This window comes from Camelina sativa, chromosome 7 (assembly GCF_000633955.1).
Source record: "Camelina sativa cultivar DH55 chromosome 7, Cs, whole genome shotgun sequence".
NCBI classification, from domain to species: Eukaryota; Viridiplantae; Streptophyta; class Magnoliopsida; order Brassicales; family Brassicaceae; genus Camelina; species Camelina sativa.
The window spans coordinates 26908389-26928795 of NC_025691.1; the positions used below are offsets into that span (position 1 = coordinate 26908389).

The window sequence follows — 20407 nt, forward strand, 5'->3', positions numbered from 1 at the left end:
ATTGATGATTTTTATAAGTCGTAGGTCGACTTTTGTTTTTATATGATAGTAACACTTATGTCCTTTGGAGATTTGTATTTTAGAATTGCTTTTTGATTTATTTATTTGTGTACCCTTTTGTCGACAATAACAAACTCGTGTACCCTATCTTTACAGAGTTTTACTTTGTAGTTTTCACCTTTTTACACATACAAGTTTTTTAAAACTTTTATTCAGAATTATATAGACAATTTTGTACGTATTATTTTCACTAAGATTACCTCTGTTTCAGCATAACAGGCAGCAGCAATTACAGTAGAATAACTAAAATTACAGTCTCCGAATCCAATTGTTGTTTTTCAACCATTAAACTAAGACTACCATGAGTTAGTTGTGCATAGCAAATTAGTTGTGTTGGGGGGAAAAATAATAATAATAGACCATTCATTCATCACCTATAAGGCTTTAACATTTATTTACTGCATCTACCGTTATTATCATTACTGTACTACAATACGTTACTAGTATTACCTCAGTTTCAGCATTATATATAGCTAGCAGCAAATAATAAAGATCTGAACAAATGTAGTTGGGGTATTGTTATGGTGGTGGCAACATGTCTATTTTTATTTTTATTTATCTGTTCACCAGGTGATGGCTTATCGGATCAACACTTGATTCGAACATTAAATGTTTTACATGGATCGATGATAATAAACAAGTGAAATGGCTCACATCCATAGACCACCGATCCAATAATCAAGTAATCTATCTCTATCTATCGATCTATGCATAATGCATTTATACATTCACTGCACTGTATTAACCCAATCATATATATTTGCCCATCTACTAACATTTAATTCCGTCAAAGATCCAACAGTGTTTTACAAAAAACGGTCAAATGTAACACATGATTCTCCTATTCTACATGAGACGGGACTTTTACGAAATCGAAAATTGTGAGTTTTTTTTCTCTTACCAGCTACGAAACTAGACTGATCGGATCGGTAGGTGTTTTTTTTTTTTTTTTTTTTANTTTTTGTCAAACACAAGTATGATTCGTCAACTGTTCGTTTTATTAAAGCTTCGAATGAATGATAATATCTTCCGGGTGAGGTGAGATTGGGAATTGAAAGTGAGAACAATGTGATAAAAAAAACAAGAGATTAGTTAGAATCGTGAATAGAGACGTACGTGACTTAGATGCGATGCGGTTATATCATATTTTTGAATGACCAAATGATTTGAGTGTGATTTGAAAACAAAATTAGCAAAATTTGCTATTCGGAGCCTAAAACAATCTTGTATATATTTTATCTTCTTAGTTTTAAGATTAGAAGCTAAACAAGCTTCATTAGTATATTTCGGAGTTATTAATTAATCTATTAGTTATTTAGAAATTAAATACAGCATATAAGATATAAGAGAAACAAATTATTTGCATGATGTTACCGAATATAGTTCATGCATGTGTTTATATATATATTTGTTGTAGTTTTATTACATATACCATTATCGAATAAACTAACAGTCGCATATTGATAAATATTTGTAAAAAAAAAAACATAATTAAGAGAGATATTTAGCACACATACCCTATTTTAAATTGGTTTTAGTATCAGCTTGTGTAGGCTGTAGCCCATAAGTTTAAAATTATAACTGTTTTATTTTCATATATTAAGACTTTGGTGCTAAACAAGCTGCTTTATCTCTTAAAAGGTTAAAAAATATCAGTGGGGGATAAAAGAAATATAATTAGGTGCTAAACAAGCTGTTTTATTTTCTCTTAAAAAGGTTAAAAATATCAGTGGGGGATAAAGCCCATCAGTTCATGTTTTACAAAGATCAATACCGAAATCAATCATTTACTTATAATTAACCTTAGCTAGAGAAAGAAAAAAAAAAAGTAATTACACAAATGTAGTAGTAACTTTGAAAAAAAGTTACAGCTTTTAGCTGGTCAGTCAATTTTTATAAATCTATAAAATAAAATATCAAAGATAATCCCAATATCCAAATCTTCCACTATAATTGAAAAAAAAAAAAAAAATACACCTTTTTAAAATTCAACCTCTCCTCCCACCATCTCTCTCTCTCTCTCTCTCTGCAAATTCTCAGTTTCTTCTTTATAATCTTCTGTTTCTTTTTTATCAGATAACCAAAAAAATCTCAGTCTCTCTAACAACAACAAAATATGATAAACGGCTGGAGAAGAGCTTTTTGCACTTATATACCCAAAGAAACTACCCAATACAACAACGACGTCGACGATGATGATTCACCGGAGACTCATCGTTTCCGCCACAAATCAACTTCTCGGTTTGGTTTTTTTTCAACTCCTTCCACTCCTCGTTCTGATTCATCCAACACAGGGACTTACAGCCTCCGTTGTCGTACTTCATCAGCCACCTCCGTCGCCACCCCTACTCCGTCTCTTCCCGGAACTCCCAAGCTTAAGTGCAAAACCACCACCACCGGAGAGTTTACCACAACCCAGAGAAACAGAAGCCTCGTCTCTCTTTTTACACCTTCTTCTTCTTCTCCTCTCTCTCCGGCGAGCTTCTCCCTTCTCAAATCCAAACTCCGATTCAACAAAGTAAGAACAACTTTTAATTAATTTTTGTAATTTTTGATTTTTTTTAATCTTTTTGATTTTAGCTAATTGTTTTGAGTTTGGGTTTTGAGCAGAGTAGTGGTGGTAGCAGCAGCAACAAATGTGGAATCTGTTTACAGAGTGTGAAGTCAGGCCAAGGCACGGCGATTTTCAAGGCGGAGTGTTCCCACACGTTTCATTTTCCTTGCGTTACCTCACGCGCCGCCGCGAATCTTAACCGGCTTGCTTCTTGTCCGGTTTGCGGATCTGAGATTCTAAATCACGCTAAACCGGAATCTCAAATCAAACCGGAAATTAAGAACAACAACAACAAGAACAAGTTTCTCAGAGTTTACAACGACGACGAAGCTTTGATTTCATCTCCGATATCTCCCGCCGGATTCCACACCATACTCGAATCCGACGAAAACGAAGACGGTGAGTTCAGTGGATTCTCCGTTAGTACTCCGTCACCTTTAACGGCGAAATTGTTGACGGATCGTAACATCGACGTTAAGCTCTCACCGGAATCTGCCGTCGTTGCGTCGGGTAAAGGCTACGAGACTTTCTCTGTGGTCATGAAGGTGAAATCGCCGCCCTTTCCGACGGCGCGTGGATCTGCGCGTAGAGCTCCGGTGGATTTGGTAACTGTTTTAGACGTGAGCGGGAGAAATTCCGGTGAGAAATTGGAGACGATGAAGCGGACGATGAGGATTGTGATTTCGAGTCTGAGGGATACGGATCGTTTGTCGATCGTCGCGTTTTCGTCGAGCTCGAAACGGTTATCGCCGCTACGGAGGATGACGGCGAACGGGAGAAGATCTGCGCGGAGGATCGTGGATATCGTCACCGTTCCAGGCTCCGTCGCCGGAGAAGGGATGAGTGTGAACGACGCGTTGAAGAAAGCGGTTAAGGTGTTAGAGGATCGCCGGGTGCAAAACCCTTTTACCACCGTCTTCGTTTTAACGGACCGTCAAGCCCATCAAGCGGCCCAATTAGCCCATTCTAAAATTCCCGTGCACACCATATGGTTTAACCGCGCGTTTCCCGAGGACGCGTTTGCAAGGAGCATCAACGGTTACTTGAGTTTGTCGGTTCAAGATCTCGGGTTAGAGCTCGGGTTAGTTTCCGGGTCGGGTCAAGGAGAGATCACTTCTGTTTACTCCCTTATGGGTCGACCCGCTTGGCTTGGAACCGGTTTAATCCGGTTAGGTGATATGTACGCGGAGGAAGAAAGAGCGTTGCTGGTTGAAATCAAATTACCGGTTAACAGTTCCTTAACCGGTAGTAGATCTCACAAAATCATGACCGTTCGATCTCGTTACGTGGACCCAACAACTCAACAAACAAGAAACCCCGAAGATCGCGCGCTTTTAATACCCACTCCAATAACCGTACAATCATCAACAAATCCTAACATCTCACGGCTCCGAAACCTCCACGTAAGCACTCGAGCCGTGGCGGAGTCTCGTCGGCTGATAGAGCGTAACCATTACTCGGGAGCTCAGAGACTGCTGACCTCAGCTAGAGCTTTGCTTGTGCAGCACGGTTTGAGCACGAGCGATGTGTGCATACGTGGCTTGGATGCTGAGCTAGCGGATCTTAACGGTCTGAGAGGAAGACACGTGGCGACATCGGAGAGTTTGGAGTCACTTACTCCGACGTCGGCTTGGAAAGCGGCGGAGAGGTTAGCTAAAGTGGCGATGGTGAGGAAACATATGAACAGAGTCAGTGACTTGCATGGGTTCGAAAACGCTAGATTCTAGTTTTTTAAAATAATTATTATAAATATATTTTCCTTGGATTATTTAGGTTAAGAACTTTGTGTAATGATCTGATACAAACAAATAGTGTGGTGCATAAATAATAAGTTTGGAATAGATATTTTATACAATTGAGTCAATTATGTGATACATTTCTCACCTTAAAGTTGATTATACAAATTTTTAGGGACGTTGCATTAGGTTTTTTACCTAATCAGTTTAAAAAATCACATACTCCCTCCGTTTCATAATATATGATGTTTTAGAGGTTTTTCTTTGTTTCATAATATAAGATGTTTTCAACTTTTAAGTAACTTTTAGATTACTTTTATATTTTCTTATTATTTATTTTATGCGGTCTTATTTATGATTTGTTGAACTTTTTTAAAGTGGTTATTTATTAATCTGCGTGCTTTCACTCAAAACATCTTATATTTTGAAACGGAAGGAGTATAATATAATACAATGAACTATTTCTATCTATGAGACACCATTTTTATTCTTTTGGGATAAACATACTAAATGTATCTCTCAATCAATTTTCAAGATATCCTATCATCATATATAATTTTGTAATAGCAGAAGCAATGGATGTATAGTTTTTATTAGCAATGTGATGATGACTACAAAACATTTGTGCTTTTTGAATTTTGATACTAGAAATTTTAAGAAGATGAATACAAGAACAACATGATTATAATGTACAAGTATGAAACATCAAATGCTAAATCTTACAAGCTTTTGAGAAAGACGACATGTAGTAAATGATTAAACATCAATGTGGAATGAATAGGTGATTTCCTTTGAATGAAATACAAGTAGAGCTCTACAATTCCTTTCGTGTTTGTTGTAATCTTGTAGGCATTTAAAATGGTTTTTAACATTCATTAATCATGAACATGATATTATATTTTCTTTTTCACTTAATTACTTTTTATAATAAGAATTTTAATATTGTTTTGCTTTAATAATTATGTAAAGTTAAACTTTTAGCCAGAGCATATATTCTATGTGTACTTCTTCATAATGGGTAGTACATTATAAATACTAAAATGTAGTCAAAAATCGAGATGTAGCCTTTTCGCGGCTACACACTAATTAAATTCGTTGTATCCAAAAACTCGATGGTCAACAAATTATTTTATAAGCAATACAATAAACTAGAAATAACACAATTCTATGGAGAAACCTTATTAATATGATTGCAGTGCTAATTTGAGGATATCATTTTAACGGCGGAATTTGTCTCTTTTTTGTTTGCCTGTTTGTCTCTTTATAGGCTTTTCAAATGATAATTCATATAGTAGTACTATGATTGTTAATGTCACCTCTCGTATGAGTGTCCCTTTGCGTTACGCACAAGATGCATCATCATCATCATATTTTCGCAATTGTATATAGCAATTAATCGCTATAGATACTTGTTTAGAAAAATTCACTAGGTGCTGTTCCTTTGATGTGTTAGATGCAGTATTTAGATGCAGATATAGGTTATTGTTTGTTTAGTCATAATTAAGAAATGAACTAAATGTAATATCTGGATTCGTTTTAAAAACTCATCCAAAAAAATTTGAAATTCTGGATGAGATTTTTGTGAGAGTTTGGCTACAGTAAACTCATCCAAACATTATAAATGACTAAAATACCCCTAATTTTAATTCCCATAAATTCTAACATTTACAAACCCTAAATTCTCTCTCGAAGCTCGACTCTATTGTACGAGCTCTGTTTCGTTCTCCAACCACAAGACCTCGACTCCATTGTAGAAGCTCCACCATTGCTCGAATCCATTGCTTGCAGCTTCGTTTCGATTCTCCACCATAGAAGAAGCTCGCAGCTCTGGTTCCGATTCTCCAGCTCACAGAACTCGTAAGTCTTTTGTTGTTGATGGTTTGATTTTTTTTTTCAATTCGTGTTGCAGCAGAAGCAAACTGTTGATTTTTTCCACTTGGGTGTTTATGAAACCATGAGATAGAGCTCTTGTTCTTATGAATTTTGCTATCTCTGATTTTTTCCATTTGGGTGTTTATGAAACCATGAGATTTAGCTTAGAGGTTTTGAAGAGATGTGTTATCTATGATATTTTCCATTTGGGTGTTTATGAAACAATGAATTTAGCTTGTGTTCTTAAGAGATTTAGCTTGTGCTCTTAAGAGATTTGCTATCTATGAATGAGGTTTGTGACTTTACTTATTTCAAATGCAGATTGTGTAATCAAAGAATAAACGATGACATCTAAACCAGGCAGTGATGTAAGTATCCTCTTCTACTTCTCTACAACTTATGTTTGTGATTTATGATCCGATTTATGTGTCTTCAGTTGTAGTTAGTATGGTCTTTGTGATTTGTGATTGCTTTATGTGTTTATACTCTACTATGTTTAACCTTTGCCTTATGTATCTTGTGATGGGTTTGTGATTTGTGATTGCTTTATGTGTTTATACTCTATCTATGTTTAGCCTTTGTCTTATGTATCTTGTGATGGGTTTGTAATTTGTGATTGATTTGTGGTTTAGAATCTAATATGGAGTGATGAACAAAGCCGTTTTTGGTGTTATTTTAGAAACAAAATACATGCTNTGAATCCATTGCTTACAACTTCGTTTCGATTCTCCACCATAGAAGAAGCTCGCAGCTCTGGTTCCGATTCTCCAGCTCACAGAACTCGTAAGTCTTTTGTTGTTGATGGTTTGATTTTTTTTTTCAATTCGTGTTGCAGCAGAAGCAAACTGTTGATTTTTTCCACTTGGGTGTTTATGAAACCATGAGATAGAGCTCTTGTTCTTATGAATTTTGCTATCTCTGATTTTTTCCATTTGGGTGTTTATGAAACCATGAGATTTAGCTTAGAGGTTTTGAAGAGATGTGTTATCTATGATATTTTCCATTTGGGTGTTTATGAAACAATGAATTTAGCTTGTGTTCTTAAGAGATTTAGCTTGTGCTCTTAAGAGATTTGCTATCTATGAATGAGGTTTGTGACTTTACTTATTTCAAATGCAGATTGTGCAATCAAAGAGTAAACGATGACATCTGTACCAGGCAGTGATGTAAGTATCCTCTTCTACTTCTCTGCAACTTATGTTTGTGATTTGTGATCCGATTTATGTGTCTTCAGTTGTAGTTAGTATGGTCTTTGTGATTTGTGATTGCTTTATGTGTTTATACTCTACTATGTTTAGCCTTTGCCTTATGTATCTTGTGATGGGTTTGTGATTTGTGATTGCTTTATGTGTTTATACTCTATCTATGTTTAGCCTTTGTCTTATGTATCTTGTGATGGGTTTGTAATTTGTGATTGATTTGTGGTTTAGAATCTAATATGGAGTGATGAACAAAGCCNTGTTTATTTAAATTTTATAAAAAAAATTATTTAACTATAAACATAACCAAAATCACTAAACCACAAAATGAAGGGTATTTTGGTTATTTTCATGTATTGTATCTAGATATCTATACCAAATTACAAAACAAACATAATTTGTTCTAAATACAATTTCTGGATGAATTAAACCAAAAACACAAACGAACAATATCTGGATGTTGCGTCTAGATACTGCGTCCAGATACTAAATCCAAATATTGCGTCTAGATCACGAAACGAATAGCACCTAGGTAGATCGATTTTTCGGTCATATCTATATATTAACATATAAACTCATTAGATAGATACTTGGAGTAGTTTTATCCAAAACTAAGTAAAGAAGATTTTCAACTTCTTAGATAGACTAATTCTTGTAGAGAAACCCCATAATTTACTAGTTGGTTATGTGAACGTTCAACCCAAGATATGAGATATTTACACATGGCAACTTTTTAGATAATGGAGGTTTAAACTAAAGTCGGTTAAATTGTTTTCATTTTATTCGCCCGACTATGTACCAACTTCTAGAAGTTCGAAAAAAAATCATGTAACACTGGTCAAACAGTGAGAAAGAGAATAAAAGGCGAAAACAAATTATTCACTTAGTGGGAAGTATATGTTTTTGGTACGTTTAATTTGGATAGCGATGGTGCGTTCCACTAAAGGGATGCAATAATGGTACGCACGGCTATATCTAAAAGTTCATGTCATATCCAAACAAACAAGTCTTAAGATTTAATTTCATTTTAAAGTATCAAGAGATCCTTAGTTATTTAGTATATATATACACGGACAAGTATTAAATTTAGTATAGACCAAAAGGCAAAAAGTAATTCACAAATTTATGTTAGTGGAGAGTTTTGAAATGATCAACCGGACAAAATGAGTCTAAAATAATTATCTTAATTAATAACCTTTTTTAATTTATTATAATATAATATACTTTAGCCATATGAATATCATTAAGCTCTCTCCAAACATCAAGAGCTTTGAGCCTTGGGGTTGTAACATTTGTATTCTTTTGACACCTTCAGCTTGGGCCTTGCGTCGGCTACATCCGTTTGAAAGATGAATGTGGCCGTAGATCTTTGTTTTACAGTCAAGTGTTCAAATTTACCGAGGATTTTATCTTGGCAAGGTTCAAAGTTGGTGCTGTCATCCAAAGTTCAAAGACTAGGAGAAAAAAAGACCATACGTGTGTACAGAGAACTATAACTTTTATACACAAACCCAAACATTTTTCTACAAAAAGATCATTGATTTTTTAAAAAACAGAGCTCATATTGAGACAAAAAGATCATGATCCCAAACATTTTTTCTAACTTCTTTAAGAAATGTAGCATAAGAAGTTGTGAAAGAGAGTTATAAGAGTACTACTCTAAAAATAGAGCTGTTTACATTGGGAAGGATCTACCTCTGTTGGACAATAAGGACACTTGAACGACTTTGCTCCATTCCTCGACATCCTGTTGATAGTCTGGTTGGAAATGACATGACCGCAACTCATTCTCATCGGCGGATTATCTTCACTCGAGTGTTCTTTAGAGACAGGACAGACAAAGACTGAGTGGAAACGATACTCTTCAGGGAGTTTCACAGGTACAAGAAGTTGCTCCATTGTTTGCCATTCTTTCCTTTTCTCTGGCAGCAAGTTCAAGTATTTCAAAAACGTCGGTAAAACTTCTGAACCAGCTGCAAGTGTTACAACTAAAGGACTCTCTGATGATTCACCGAGTAGGTTGCAGTATTGTTGGGTTAGATCCTTGGCAGCGTTGGTCCATAACGCGGGCGAGAGGAACTCTGCGTATGGGGATTTATCGAGGTTTCTGTTCCATAAAAGAGAGCCCATGAGTTTCTGGATCTCTGGGAAACATCTATCTGAATATGCAGTGATGTGTTTCCTCGCGTAGTTGATAGCTTCTTTGGTGTCCTTGTCTTGCGCTATTTCCAGGAAGTGAAGGCTGTGAAGTTTCAACTCGAGATCCGACTTTGCTAGCTCTAGCTTGTCAGAGTTTGCGGCAACCCACTTAAGAGCTGGTCCGAGATCTCTTTTTCTCATGGCTTCAAGAATCCTATGCATTTCCATGAAGGGTTTTGTAGCAGAAGAATCAGGCTCAGGCTCACCAGACTCGGAGATGAAACTATCACCAATGTCGAACATGCCTTGCCTGTAGAAAAAACCAGCTATTACCTGGTGAAGGGCATGACGATCAAACTCGACGTTTCTGTAAGCCGTCGTTATGTCTGGATTCAGAGTTTTGTCCAGAGCTTTAGGGTATTTGTTCAGAGCTCCACTTAGTTCCTTCTGAGTGGCTTCCACTTGTTTGGTAGGAGCAATCTCCTTAAAAGTTTTCTTCAGAGCAGCAACAAGGGACTTGTGATGAAGCGGTTCATCATCATCTGAGGAGCCACTGGGTGCTTCCTGAATCGTGTTCAACGCCTTGTCGATTTCTTGAGATAATCTATCCACAACTTCCTGAGTTTTGCTATAGCAAAGCTTCTGCTTTTTGGTAACACGATCAAACGCATCTCTCACAGTCTTTAGCTCCATTCTCTTAACTAAGATTAATCTCAATCACACTAGTGATCAACAAGAAAAGGTCTCAGACACTCTCCACAACCAAATAAGCAAAAAAAAACACAGATTCATATCCACAATAAACACTGAATAAAGCAAGAGACTAATCAATCATTAATCAATATATCATCATCCAAATGATCGAGACATCAAATACAATACGAAACAGTTCCGCTTACTCTTTATCTAAAATAATCCAATACAACCAAATGATCCAAGAAACAAAAGATCCATAACTCAAAAACGAATCCAGAGAATTTGACGATTTCGCGAATCAGAGAAACCAAAGTCAGAGATATAAATAGATAATCTAATACATGTTCAGTGAGAGAGATGAACCTGTTAAAAAATCTGATGAAGATAATAACCGCCGGAAAAAAAAGGAGAAAGATGAATTCGCCGCCGATTTCGATTTTCTTCAGAGCTTTTCTTTGAAAGTATTTATTTCATTTCTCATCTCTTTGATCTTGAAGATGAGTCTCAGCCGTTGGATTTGATCCGTTTCTTTGAAATAATTATTTGGGCCGAACTAAAAGGCCCACAAGTCACACTTACGGATTAAAAAACCCAAATGTTGATAAATAAGCCGACGTTTTGGAGGTAATAAAAAAGAGATTAGACTAGCTAGCCTATAAATGTGATATCGTTTACTTTTTTTTTTTTTTTTTTTTTTNTTGTCAAAAAGTAAAAATATTTTTTAAAAACTAGAGGTGTAAAGATGATATAACTTATTTATTTTAGATTCAATAAAGAAAAAGAGGAAAAAAAAAATCTAAGTTTTAAAACTTTGTAAGATTGAGTAATTTGTATTTTTACTTTTTAATAAATGAGTTGTACATAGGTGTAGGAGGAGGAGATGCCTCAAATTCACTCATTCTTTTTTTACCAAAAATGAAGATTTCGAATTTTTTTTCTCGCCAACCAACCAAACAAAAAAAAGAAAAGAATCCATAAATAAGGCAAAAAAAAACAAAAATAAATATTTGTTACCATTTAAAGAGAGATATGGGATACAAACAAGGGGATAGAGAAGAATTGTGAGAGGCGCAGGAAGATGGCGCATAATAGCAATAGACCTAATAGTTTTTTCATCTGAGTCCTCGAGTTTCCATTGTCTTGCTCTTTATTCCCCTCAAAACCTAAAAAGCCCAAACGAGAGCGCACCCTTCCCCTTATCTCCTCTTTTTTTTTTTTTTTCTCTCTTTCTCTCTTCTCTCTCACAGATCTATATGCTTTCTCGTCAATCGTTTCGCTTTCTTTCTCTCCATCGGATTCGTCAGATCTCATCGATTTCTCGGCGTTTCATCGGTTCCAGGTCAAATCCAGGTAATTTTTCTATCAGATTCATCGATTTCTGATCCAATTTCGATCAGATTCGACGATTTCGAGTCCGTTTTCGATCAGATTTGAGATCTGGTGATCGATTTTGTGAGTTTTCTGTGTGTGTGTGTTTTTTTTAATATCAATAAATCTATCTCGATTTCTATATATTTGATTGAATCCACACGATTTTTCTGGGTTTTTTTTTTGTGTGTTTTGGTCAAAAGCTCGATCTCGATTGCTACAGTTTTTGGATTGAATTGAGATTATTTTCTAGAAACAAGATCGATTTTGTAATTTTTCTTTGTATTTTGTATAATGTTTAATCTTGATTGCTACAGTTTTTGGTATTGAATTGATTTTGTGGCTTTTTGTGTTTTTTTTTGTCAAAAGTTTATGAAATTGATTTCTTTGATACGATCAAAGATGTTTTCACTGTTATCAATCTGAAAAATCGGAACTTTGGTGATAACAATGGAGTTTATTTTTTGTTTGCAGGGATTTGCTAATTAGTAGGCTCTTTTATCGCAAAGATGAATGGTTATGAAGAGGTAAGCAAACCCATTGTGTTTTTTTTAAATCTTTCTTTCTGTGCTTTCATCGAATTCACTAGGCCTGGGTATAAAAACCGTACCTGAATACCCAACTCGGAACCCGGTCCGAAAAACCGGGTTTAGGTTGGTTATGGATTTGCCTATAAAACCCTATTGGGTTCTATTTTCTAATACCGTAGTTTCGGGTAATACCCCGTACCCATTTGGGATATTTTCTAAAATATTTTGTTACTAAGTCAAAATTTAACTAAATTTATTTAAATTTAAATAATTTTAATTATATTTTTTCGGGTACCCGTTAGTTCGGGTACTAAAATTTATAACCCAAACCGACCCGAACTCGATAGTACCCAAACCGAACCGAACCCATATATCTAGAAATATCCAATGGGTTCTATTTTTCTAAACCCGTTCACCCGAACCCGAACGGTTACCCGAATGCCCAGGCCTAGAATTCGCATGTACTACATTGATCTCACATCGTTTACATGACTCCGATATGTTTACGTTGCAGGACCTTGATGAGAGAGCTGGATATGATGACTATTACAGCGGTGATGAGGACCTTGATGAGTATGAAGATGATGAGGAGGAGGAAGAGGAAGAAAGACAACCTCCAAAGGAAGAATTGGAATATCTCGAATTGCGCGAAAAGTTGAAGGAAACAATGAGGAAGAACCTGAGGAAAGGGAGTGTCAACGCTCAGTCTTCACAGGAAAGAAGAAGAAAACTTCCTTATAACGAGTATGTGGTCTGGCTTAACTACATTTTTTTCCTAATTATTACAGTATTCTAGTGTGTTTTGATGATCATCTACTAATTTATCTTTTTATGCAGCTTTGGTTCTTTCTTTGGTCCTTCGCAGCCTGTTATTTCTTCAAGGGTTATACAAGAAAGCAAATCATTGCTAGAGAATGAGCTACGGACAGCTAAAATGTCCAATTCAAGTCAAACGGTATGTGCACTTGATCTCTGTTCCTCTTTGTGTTTTATCACCTCTGTTCCTCTTTCTGTTTTATCATTTATGATGTTTTTGCTGATGGAGTTTTTTTTTTTTGGGGTGCAGAAGAAAAGACCTGTTTCAGGTTCAAGCACTAAGAATGTATCACAAGAGAAGCGGCCTAAAGTTGTGAATGAGGTGAGAAGAAAAGTTGAGACTCTTAAGGATACACAAGACTATTCGTTTTTGTTTTCCGATGATGCGGAGCTTCCTGTTCCGAAGAAGGAATCTCTGTCTCGAAGTGGCTCATTTCCTAATTCTGGTATGTTGTGTCTTCTGAAATTCTTGTTTGCTATTCTGTGTTCTTTAAAGCATACCATTTTCATGGAGATAACTTATACAGGTTTTTTGCTGATGTTCAAGAGGCTCGATCTGCTCAATTATCAGCAAGGCCCAAACAATCATCAGGTACCAATGGTAGAACTGCTCACGGTCCTCCTCGTGAGGAGAAGAGACCTGTTTCAGCTAATGGACATTCAAGACCTTCTTCCTCTGGTAGCCAAATGAATCATTCAAGAACTGCTTCCTCAGGCAGCCAAATGAATCATTCAAGACCGGCTTCCTCAGGCAGCCAAATGCAGTCGAGAGCTGTCACAGGGAGACCTTCTTCCTCAGGCAGCCAAATGCAAAATTCAAGACCGCCTTCTGCTGGTAGCCAAATGCAGCAAAGGGCTGCGTCCTCAAGCAGCCAAAGACCAGGTCCCTCGACAAACCGTCAAGCACCCATGAGGCCACCAGGTTCAGGTTCTACAATGAATGGTCAATCAGCTAATCGTAATGGCCAATCAGCTACCCGGAATGGCCAACCAAATTCCAGATCAGATTCCCAAAGACCAGCTCCTGCGAAAGTGCCAGTGGATCATAGGAAACAGATGAGCAGTAGCAATGGAGTCGGTCCTGGACGGTCAGCGGCCATGGGAAGACCTTTGCCTTCGAAGACTTCACTGGAAAGAAGGCCCTCCATGTTGGCGGGAAAGAGTTCTATTCAAAATGCTCAGAGACCTTCCTCATCAAGACCAATGTCATCGGATCCTAGGCAACGGGTAGTAGAACAGAGAAAGGTTTCCCGTGAGATCGCCACACCCCGAATGATACCAAAACAATCAGTGCCTACCTCGAAACACCAGGTATCATGATCATGATCATGATCTTTCACGTCTCTCTTATGTCTTTTCTCTAGCTGGCAACTAATTTGTCAAGTAATATGTACAGATGATGAGTAAACCAGCGCCCAAGAGACCTCCCTCGCGTGATATAGATGATAGGAGGCTGCTGAAGAAGAAGAAGCCTGCAACAAGGTCGGAGGATGAAGAAGCATTCAACATGCTTAGACAGTTGTTGTAAGTACTGCTCTTCCTAGTCTCAAATCCATTTACTAATTTGTCTCCTGATACTTATATGGGTTTTGAGTTTCCATTTCAGACCCAGCAAGCGTTTTTCTAGGTATGACGACGATGACATAAACATGGAAGCAGGCTTTGAAGATATCCAAAAGGAAGAGAGACGAAGGTACGTATTAGTATTTTGATCACAAGTTTCATTCATTGGTTTCTTTGATATTCCTTAACGACGATTCATGTTGAATTGTTAAATGCAGTGCAAGAATCGCAAGGGAGGAAGATGAAAGAGAACTTCAACTCTTAGAGGAAGAAGAAAGGAGAGATAGACTGAGAAAGAATCGGAAGCTAAGCCGTTAAAAAGTTAGAAGAATCCTTTGCTCTTTTGTCTTCTTTTAGGACTTCAGATCTTTTTTTTTTAGTGTTACCTCATTTAAATCTCTTTGGCCGCTTGAGGCAAAAAAGAGTTTTAACCTTTCTTCTCTTGTTTTCAAATGATGGATCTTTTTTTGTTCTTGGAACTGTACAATTAGTAATATTATCTTTATTGGGGTCATCACTTCAAGAATCTGCTGGAAACCTCCCAAGTTAGTGAAAGCTTGATTCTTGTCTTTTTTTTTGCTGGGTAAAACAAAGAGAGGATGATAAAGAAAAAGAAACAAAGAGAGAAAAAGAATATTGCTTTACTCACGTGTAGCTCCTTTGGGATGAAATTTCACTTTTTTTTTGCAAGTCCAATAATAAGATTACAGTGATGCTTTGTCCTTAGCTTTTCTTTTTGCTAAGAACTTTGTTTGAATTTATCAAATGGTGACCATAGAAGAAGATTGTCTTCCGCCTGCGACGGAGACGCCGCTGAGTTGTTATTCTCCTTCATCAACTCCTCTCGCAAGCATAGAAATCGTCGAATCTTCTTTTCTCTCTCCCGTTTGGTATGTATATTGTTTTTTACTTACCTTTTTGGTTTCTATGATGAGTTTGGACACTGAAACATACATAGACTCAAAAAAACATTTTCCAGGTTACTGGTGATCTTTTGCACCATTAACTTGTTAAACTACATGGATCGTGGTGCGATAGCGAGCAATGGTGTCAATGGAAGTACCCGGAGTTGTAATGACAAGGGAAAATGCACTCTTGCAACTGGAATCCAGTAATATATTAAAAGTTGATGGATTACTCATTTTCTAACTTATTCTTCTGTTTTTACTTAGCTGTTTTGATCTAAAAGTTGCGTATTTTAGGGGACATTTTAACCTAAGTAATTTCGAAGACGGTGTATTGTCATCTTCATTTATGTTTGGACTTCTTATTGCATCACCAATCTTTGCTTCATTGGCAAAAAGGTGATCAGAAGAACTTTTTTTGTTTGTTTGTTATGTTTCCCTCTTTTAATGTCTCAAACTTATTAAAGTGTTTTTGTTTGTTTTTAGTGCAGCTTCAACCCATTTAGACTTATTGGAGTAGGTTTAACTGTTTGGACTGTTGCAGTTCTTGGTTGTGGCAGTTCCTTTGCCTTTTGGTTTATCGTCTTATGCCGTATGTAAGTTGTTCTGTTTTTTCTGTACACCATATGATTGGTTTTGGTGTTGGTGTATTATTATGTAACGTTTTGGCATTGGATGCAAATACTCTCATTATTACTCGTAGGTTCGTTGGTGTAGGTGAAGCTTCTTTCATTAGTCTTGCAGCTCCATTTATAGATGATAATGCTCCTCAGAAACAGGTCTCTGGTTTGATCTTTTGTTTTGCACGTCTCGTGAAGCTAAATGCACCATTCTTTACAAGCTTGTTTGTTAACCATTTTTTTCCCAGAAAGCTGCATGGCTTGGACTGTTTTACATGTGTATACCAAGTGGTGTTGCTCTTGGTTATGTCTATGGCGGATACGTAAGTTATATTTGTTGTCAAATTTGACACTTAAGGAAAACGAGTCGCATTGTGTGATTCCTTCTTGATGCTTTTAGGTCGGGAAACATTTTGGTTGGCGGTACGCGTTTTGGGGTGAAGCTGTTTTAATGGCTCCATTTTCTGTTCTTGGTTTTGTAATGAAACCTTTGCAGTTAAAAGGTTAGGAACAAATCTTGTCTTATGATATATCTATTAAGCATGAACCGTTAAAATATTGATCTGAGAAAATTAATAAACAGGGTTTCCTTCTACTGATTCCATAAAGACGGTTAGATCAATTGAAGTAATGACTCCATCAGCTGGTGAGTTTTATAATCTCTCTTCTATGGTGGTAATGTAAATGTACACTGGATTATACAATTGTGCAGTGACACTTTCCTTTTGCAGGCTTAGAGACATTGACAAACAACAATCGTCTTCAGGTTGGTAATGAGATTGAGCATGATCAATTTAAGGTCTCTATCGAAACTAGCAAGTGAGTAGCTTTCATTGTATCTTTGGTTTGAGGTCTCTTTTATTCCATATACTTATATATTTTTTTGTCAAACCTTTATTTCAACTGTGGTAGGTTAAGTTATGCGAATGCGGTCTTGAAATCATTTACTGGATTTGCAAAAGACATGAAAGTTCTGTATAAAGAGAAGGTCTTTGTTGTCAATGTCTTAGGTAAGTAATGTATTCCTCTTTCTTTTTCTATTCGTCTTCTTACACTATTTGATATTCTTTGTTGAATTGATACATGCACTTTGCCTTAAACAGGTTATGTATCATACAATTTTGTTATAGGAGCATACTCATATTGGGGACCAAAGGCCGGTTATAATATTTATAAGATGGTAAAACAGTCATTCATCATTACTCTTTTTATGTTCATGAAAGATTACAATAACTGTAACTTGACAGAGAAACGCGGATATGATCTTCGGGGCTGTAACTATCATTTGTGGGATCGTTGGAACATTATCAGGAGGCTTTGTACTTGATCGTGTCACTGCTACAATCCCAAATGCTTTTAAGGTAATAAAAGAGCTTTTCTTCTAGTTTTCGGATTACGCCGGTTTTTTTTTAATCTCTTACTCTTGGATTCAGCTCTTATCCGGAGCAACATTTCTCGGGGCGGTATTATGCTTCACTGCATTTACCCTGAAGAGTTTGTACGGTTTCATCGCTATCTTTGCCTTAGGAGAGCTTCTTGTGTTCGCTACACAGGTAAAGAGTAAACTCTGATAGAGTATTGTATTGTTGTTGTAATGTAAACTGCTCATAAAGAACAGCTTCATCTTTCTTCTTCTTCTTCTTCAGGCTCCAGTGAATTATGTGTGTTTGCATTGTGTGAAGTCAAGTTTAAGACCATTATCAATGGCTATCTCCACAGTCGCAATTCACATATTTGGCGATGTTCCTTCTTCACCTATTGTCGGTATCGTTCAGGTAAAATATCAAATCCTGGAAGAAAATAAACTCAGAACTTTCCCAAAGCTAAAATGCTCCATTGTTGTATACGCATGCAGGATCACATCAACAGTTGGAGAAAAACCGCGTTGATGCTTACATCGATTCTGTTCTTAGCCTCTGCAATATGGTTTATAGGTAAAACAAATCTCAATCCTTGAGCTCGAATAATCACAGATGAAAGGCTTTCTTGTCCATATCAAGAACTGGTTCGATTTTTTTTTTGCTTTTGCTAGGGATATTCATAAACAGTGTAGATCGATTTAATAATCAAGAAGAAACTGGAAGTGAGAGCCTGAGGACGCAAGAACAATCGATTGTAAATCCATGATACTACTTAAGCTAAATAGGAATCTGTCTCTATTAAAAATTTAACTAGGGTCTTGTACAGATCCAAATTATGTTCTGTTTTTCTATTCAGGTAAAGAGTTTTCACAAGGATGAAATAAAATATTCCGCTATTCTACAATTCCATTAAAAGAGACGTTTTAAACTTAAATTCAAGCTCTAACTAAGACTAAAATGTAAAATAAACTGATGGGAAACAAAAGGAATTTGAATATTAAAATGGAGAAAAAGTTTGAGAAAACCAAACATAAAACTAGAAGAACTGAATAAGAAAAAACAGGGAGAAAAAGTTGAAGGCAAATCCATCCATCAATAGAGCCTATGGGTACATACGGCAGAACCACAGTAGCAAGCTTTCTTCTTGATATTACTCCTAGTGGTAAGTCAGTTCTTGAAGCGGAGGTATGTTGTCCATTGCGAAGAACATCACGCGAGGCATTCTCTTGTCAGCATGAATCATACAATACGTTTTGTGCGTACAGATTTGGCGAGCAACTGATTTGTTTTAGTTCAGTTCAAGAATCACTATCTCTCTTTTTCACTCAATTATATATGTTCAAGACACCTTTCTGGCTTAATTGCAAATTAGTATATAAAAAAATCTCTAACACACGCATAAAAGATACCTAAAACTATATAAAATAATAACTTAAGAAACTAAGGATTTGAGAGAAATAATTCAGGCATAGACAGAAGCAGCGTATAACAAGTTAAGGCCACTATGTGACGAGTCTGAGAGGACAGCACCAGACCATTCAATGTTGGCCCAAACCTCCCACCATCCCTCGGCTCCTTGGCGTCGCGTCAGGGAAAGCTCGGCATACCAAAGCTCCAAAATGTGATCAGGACCTTGAGGCCGGCGGGGTGCTTGCCAGAAGATGGCCATCCTGTCAACAGAGGAGGCGCAGAGTTTGATGATATCAAAACCAGAGTGTTGCTGCTGTACCATAACTACCCCGTCTCATTGCTCCTCGTCGTCTTCGATTCCAATTGACTACATCCCCGAATCGCAAACATTGTTGATTTATTATTACCGGCGGTGTGATCTATTTCTGTGTGAGGAGGATCCATCCAGACACAACCTAATACTGTAATCTCAATGCCCTGTTCTGTTTGTGTACAATTTATCTTCAACTATTTATATATATACAATTGTCGGTCTAGTTATAAAGGAAAATAAACAAAAAAAGGAAAATAAACAAAAAAGAAAAGGAAAAAGAAACAATACCAAAGACATTGAATCAATGGACGAACCAATCGGTTTAGGGCGGTTCAATTTCAAAACCAAAATTAACATTTTTCTTGAAGAACTAACTGGATGAGCTTTTCCAAAAAAAGTTGCAGTCAGAAAATAAGGTAAGAGAAGTCTCACCATATTGATCTGAGGCACTCCAAATGCAGTCGACAAAGGGCTGCAACCTCAGGCAGCCAAAAACCAGGTTCCTCGACAAACTGGTCGGTCAGCGGACAGCGGCCATGGCAAGACCTTTGCCTTCTAAGTCTTCACTGCAAAAAAAAACTTCCATGTTGGCGGGAGAGAGCTCCATTCAAAATTCTCAGAGACCGTCCTCATCAAGACCAATGTCATCGGATCATAGGCAACGGGTAGTAGAACAGAGAGAGGTTTCCCCTGACATCGCCACACCCCAAAATGGAGTTGTCCGTTTCTTCAGGACTTTATTCATCATTTCCTGCTCCTAAGTAATTTCGAAGATGGTGTATTGTCATCTTCATTTATGGTTGGGCTTCTTATTGCATCACCAATATTTGCTTCATTGGCAAAAAGGTGATCAGAAGAACTTTTTGTTTGTTTGTTTGTTAAATTGTTGTGTTTCCCTCTTCTAATGTCTACACTTATTGAAGTGTTTTTGTTTTGTTTTTAGTGCAGCTTCAATCCTTTTAGACTTATTGGAGTAGGTTTAACTGTTTGGACTGTTGCAGTTCTTGGTTGTGGCAGTTCCTTTGCCTTTTGGTTTATCGTCTTATGCCGTATGTAAGTTGTTTTGTTTTCTCTCTACACCATATGATTGATTTTGGTGTTTAACTGTTTATTATGTAACGTGTTGGCATTGGGTGCAAATACTTTTATCATTACTCGTAGGTTCGTTGGTGTAGGTGAAGCTTCTTTCATTAGTCTTGCAGCTCCATTTATAGATGATAATGCTCCTCAGAAACAGGTCTCCGGTTTGATCTTTTGTTTTGCAC

General features: G+C 36.8%; 5 protein-coding genes and 1 long non-coding RNA gene across 10 annotated transcripts in view; 5 read left to right on the forward strand and 1 right to left on the reverse strand.

Moving 5' to 3' along the window:
* On the forward strand, positions 2101-4520 carry LOC104702805. The gene is made up of 2 exons (XM_010418724.1): positions 2101-2578; positions 2671-4520. Exons 1-2 carry the CDS (start codon positions 2177-2179, stop codon positions 4339-4341), a joined length of 2073 nt encoding a protein of 690 aa, XP_010417026.1. The 5' UTR covers positions 2101-2176; the 3' UTR covers positions 4342-4520.
* Positions 6938-7680, forward strand: LOC104702806. Its single transcript, XR_754091.1, has 3 exons — positions 6938-7005; positions 7342-7388; positions 7653-7680. It is a non-coding gene; the product is annotated as an uncharacterized LOC104702806 (long non-coding RNA).
* Positions 8903-10743, reverse strand: LOC104702807 (protein RMD5 homolog A-like). 2 transcript variants are annotated; one of them, XM_010418726.2, is made up of 2 exons: positions 10620-10743; positions 8903-10314 (listed from the first exon to the last, which is right to left on the reverse strand). In XM_010418726.2, exon 2 carries the CDS (start codon positions 10251-10253, stop codon positions 9081-9083), a length of 1173 nt encoding a protein of 390 aa, XP_010417028.1. In that variant the 5' UTR covers positions 10254-10314; positions 10620-10743; the 3' UTR covers positions 8903-9080. The 2 variants fall into 2 exon arrangements, with proteins under 2 accessions (XP_010417028.1, XP_010417027.1); XM_010418725.2 differs by having other exon boundaries at positions 8903-10282; positions 10620-10741.
* Positions 11306-15002, forward strand: LOC104702808 (sialidase-like). Its single transcript, XM_010418727.2, has 9 exons — positions 11306-11606; positions 12099-12151; positions 12669-12898; positions 12992-13109; positions 13221-13416; positions 13518-14281; positions 14367-14494; positions 14577-14663; positions 14752-15002. Exons 2-9 carry the CDS (start codon positions 12134-12136, stop codon positions 14849-14851), a joined length of 1641 nt encoding a protein of 546 aa, XP_010417029.1. The 5' UTR covers positions 11306-11606; positions 12099-12133; the 3' UTR covers positions 14852-15002.
* On the forward strand, positions 15179-18307 carry LOC104704974 (probable sphingolipid transporter spinster homolog 3). 4 transcript variants are annotated; one of them, XM_019227932.1, is made up of 16 exons: positions 15179-15423; positions 15513-15644; positions 15736-15837; positions 15930-16034; positions 16142-16217; positions 16307-16381; positions 16459-16561; positions 16642-16704; positions 16790-16877; positions 16971-17068; positions 17162-17238; positions 17306-17419; positions 17492-17611; positions 17705-17833; positions 17914-17992; positions 18091-18307. In XM_019227932.1, the coding sequence occupies exons 1-16, from the start codon at positions 15299-15301 to the stop codon at positions 18183-18185; spliced, it is 1581 nt and encodes a 526-aa protein (XP_019083477.1). In that variant the 5' UTR covers positions 15179-15298; the 3' UTR covers positions 18186-18307. The 4 variants fall into 4 exon arrangements, with proteins under 4 accessions (XP_019083477.1, XP_019083478.1, XP_019083480.1 ...); XM_019227933.1 differs by having other exon boundaries at positions 17189-17238; XM_019227935.1 differs by having other exon boundaries at positions 17677-17833; positions 18091-18121.
* The window catches only part of LOC104704975 (probable sphingolipid transporter spinster homolog 3), a 1860-nt gene continuing 1114 nt past the window's right edge, over positions 19662-20407 (forward strand). The window contains exons 1-3 of the mRNA XM_019227157.1: positions 19662-19988; positions 20091-20195; positions 20304-20379. Of these exons, the coding sequence (XP_019082702.1) occupies positions 19939-19988; positions 20091-20195; positions 20304-20379 (231 nt within the window). The 5' untranslated portion in view covers positions 19662-19938. The remainder of the gene's footprint in view (positions 19989-20090; positions 20196-20303; positions 20380-20407) is intronic.

Bases quoted from the DNA above. Each gene is read 5' to 3' on its own strand.
- LOC104702805 (XM_010418724.1), top strand. From the start codon at position 2,177: ATGATAAACGGCTGGAGAAGAGCTTTTTGCACTTATATACCCAAAGAA. The intron at 2,579-2,670 runs GTAAGAACAACT...GGTTTTGAGCAG, and splicing joins CCAAACTCCGATTCAACAAA to AGTAGTGGTGGTAGCAGCAG.
- LOC104702807 (XM_010418726.2), bottom strand. From the start codon at position 10,253: ATGGAGCTAAAGACTGTGAGAGATGCGTTTGATCGTGTTACCAAAAAG.
- LOC104702808 (XM_010418727.2), top strand. The intron at 14,282-14,366 runs GTATCATGATCA...TAATATGTACAG, and splicing joins TGCCTACCTCGAAACACCAG to ATGATGAGTAAACCAGCGCC. The intron at 14,495-14,576 runs GTAAGTACTGCT...TTTCCATTTCAG, and splicing joins AACATGCTTAGACAGTTGTT to ACCCAGCAAGCGTTTTTCTA.
- LOC104704974 (XM_019227932.1), top strand. From the start codon at position 15,299: ATGGTGACCATAGAAGAAGATTGTCTTCCGCCTGCGACGGAGACGCCG. The intron at 17,612-17,704 runs GTAAAGAGTAAA...CTTCTTCTTCAG, and splicing joins TTCTTGTGTTCGCTACACAG to GCTCCAGTGAATTATGTGTG. The intron at 17,993-18,090 runs GTAAAACAAATC...TGCTTTTGCTAG, and splicing joins CTCTGCAATATGGTTTATAG to GGATATTCATAAACAGTGTA.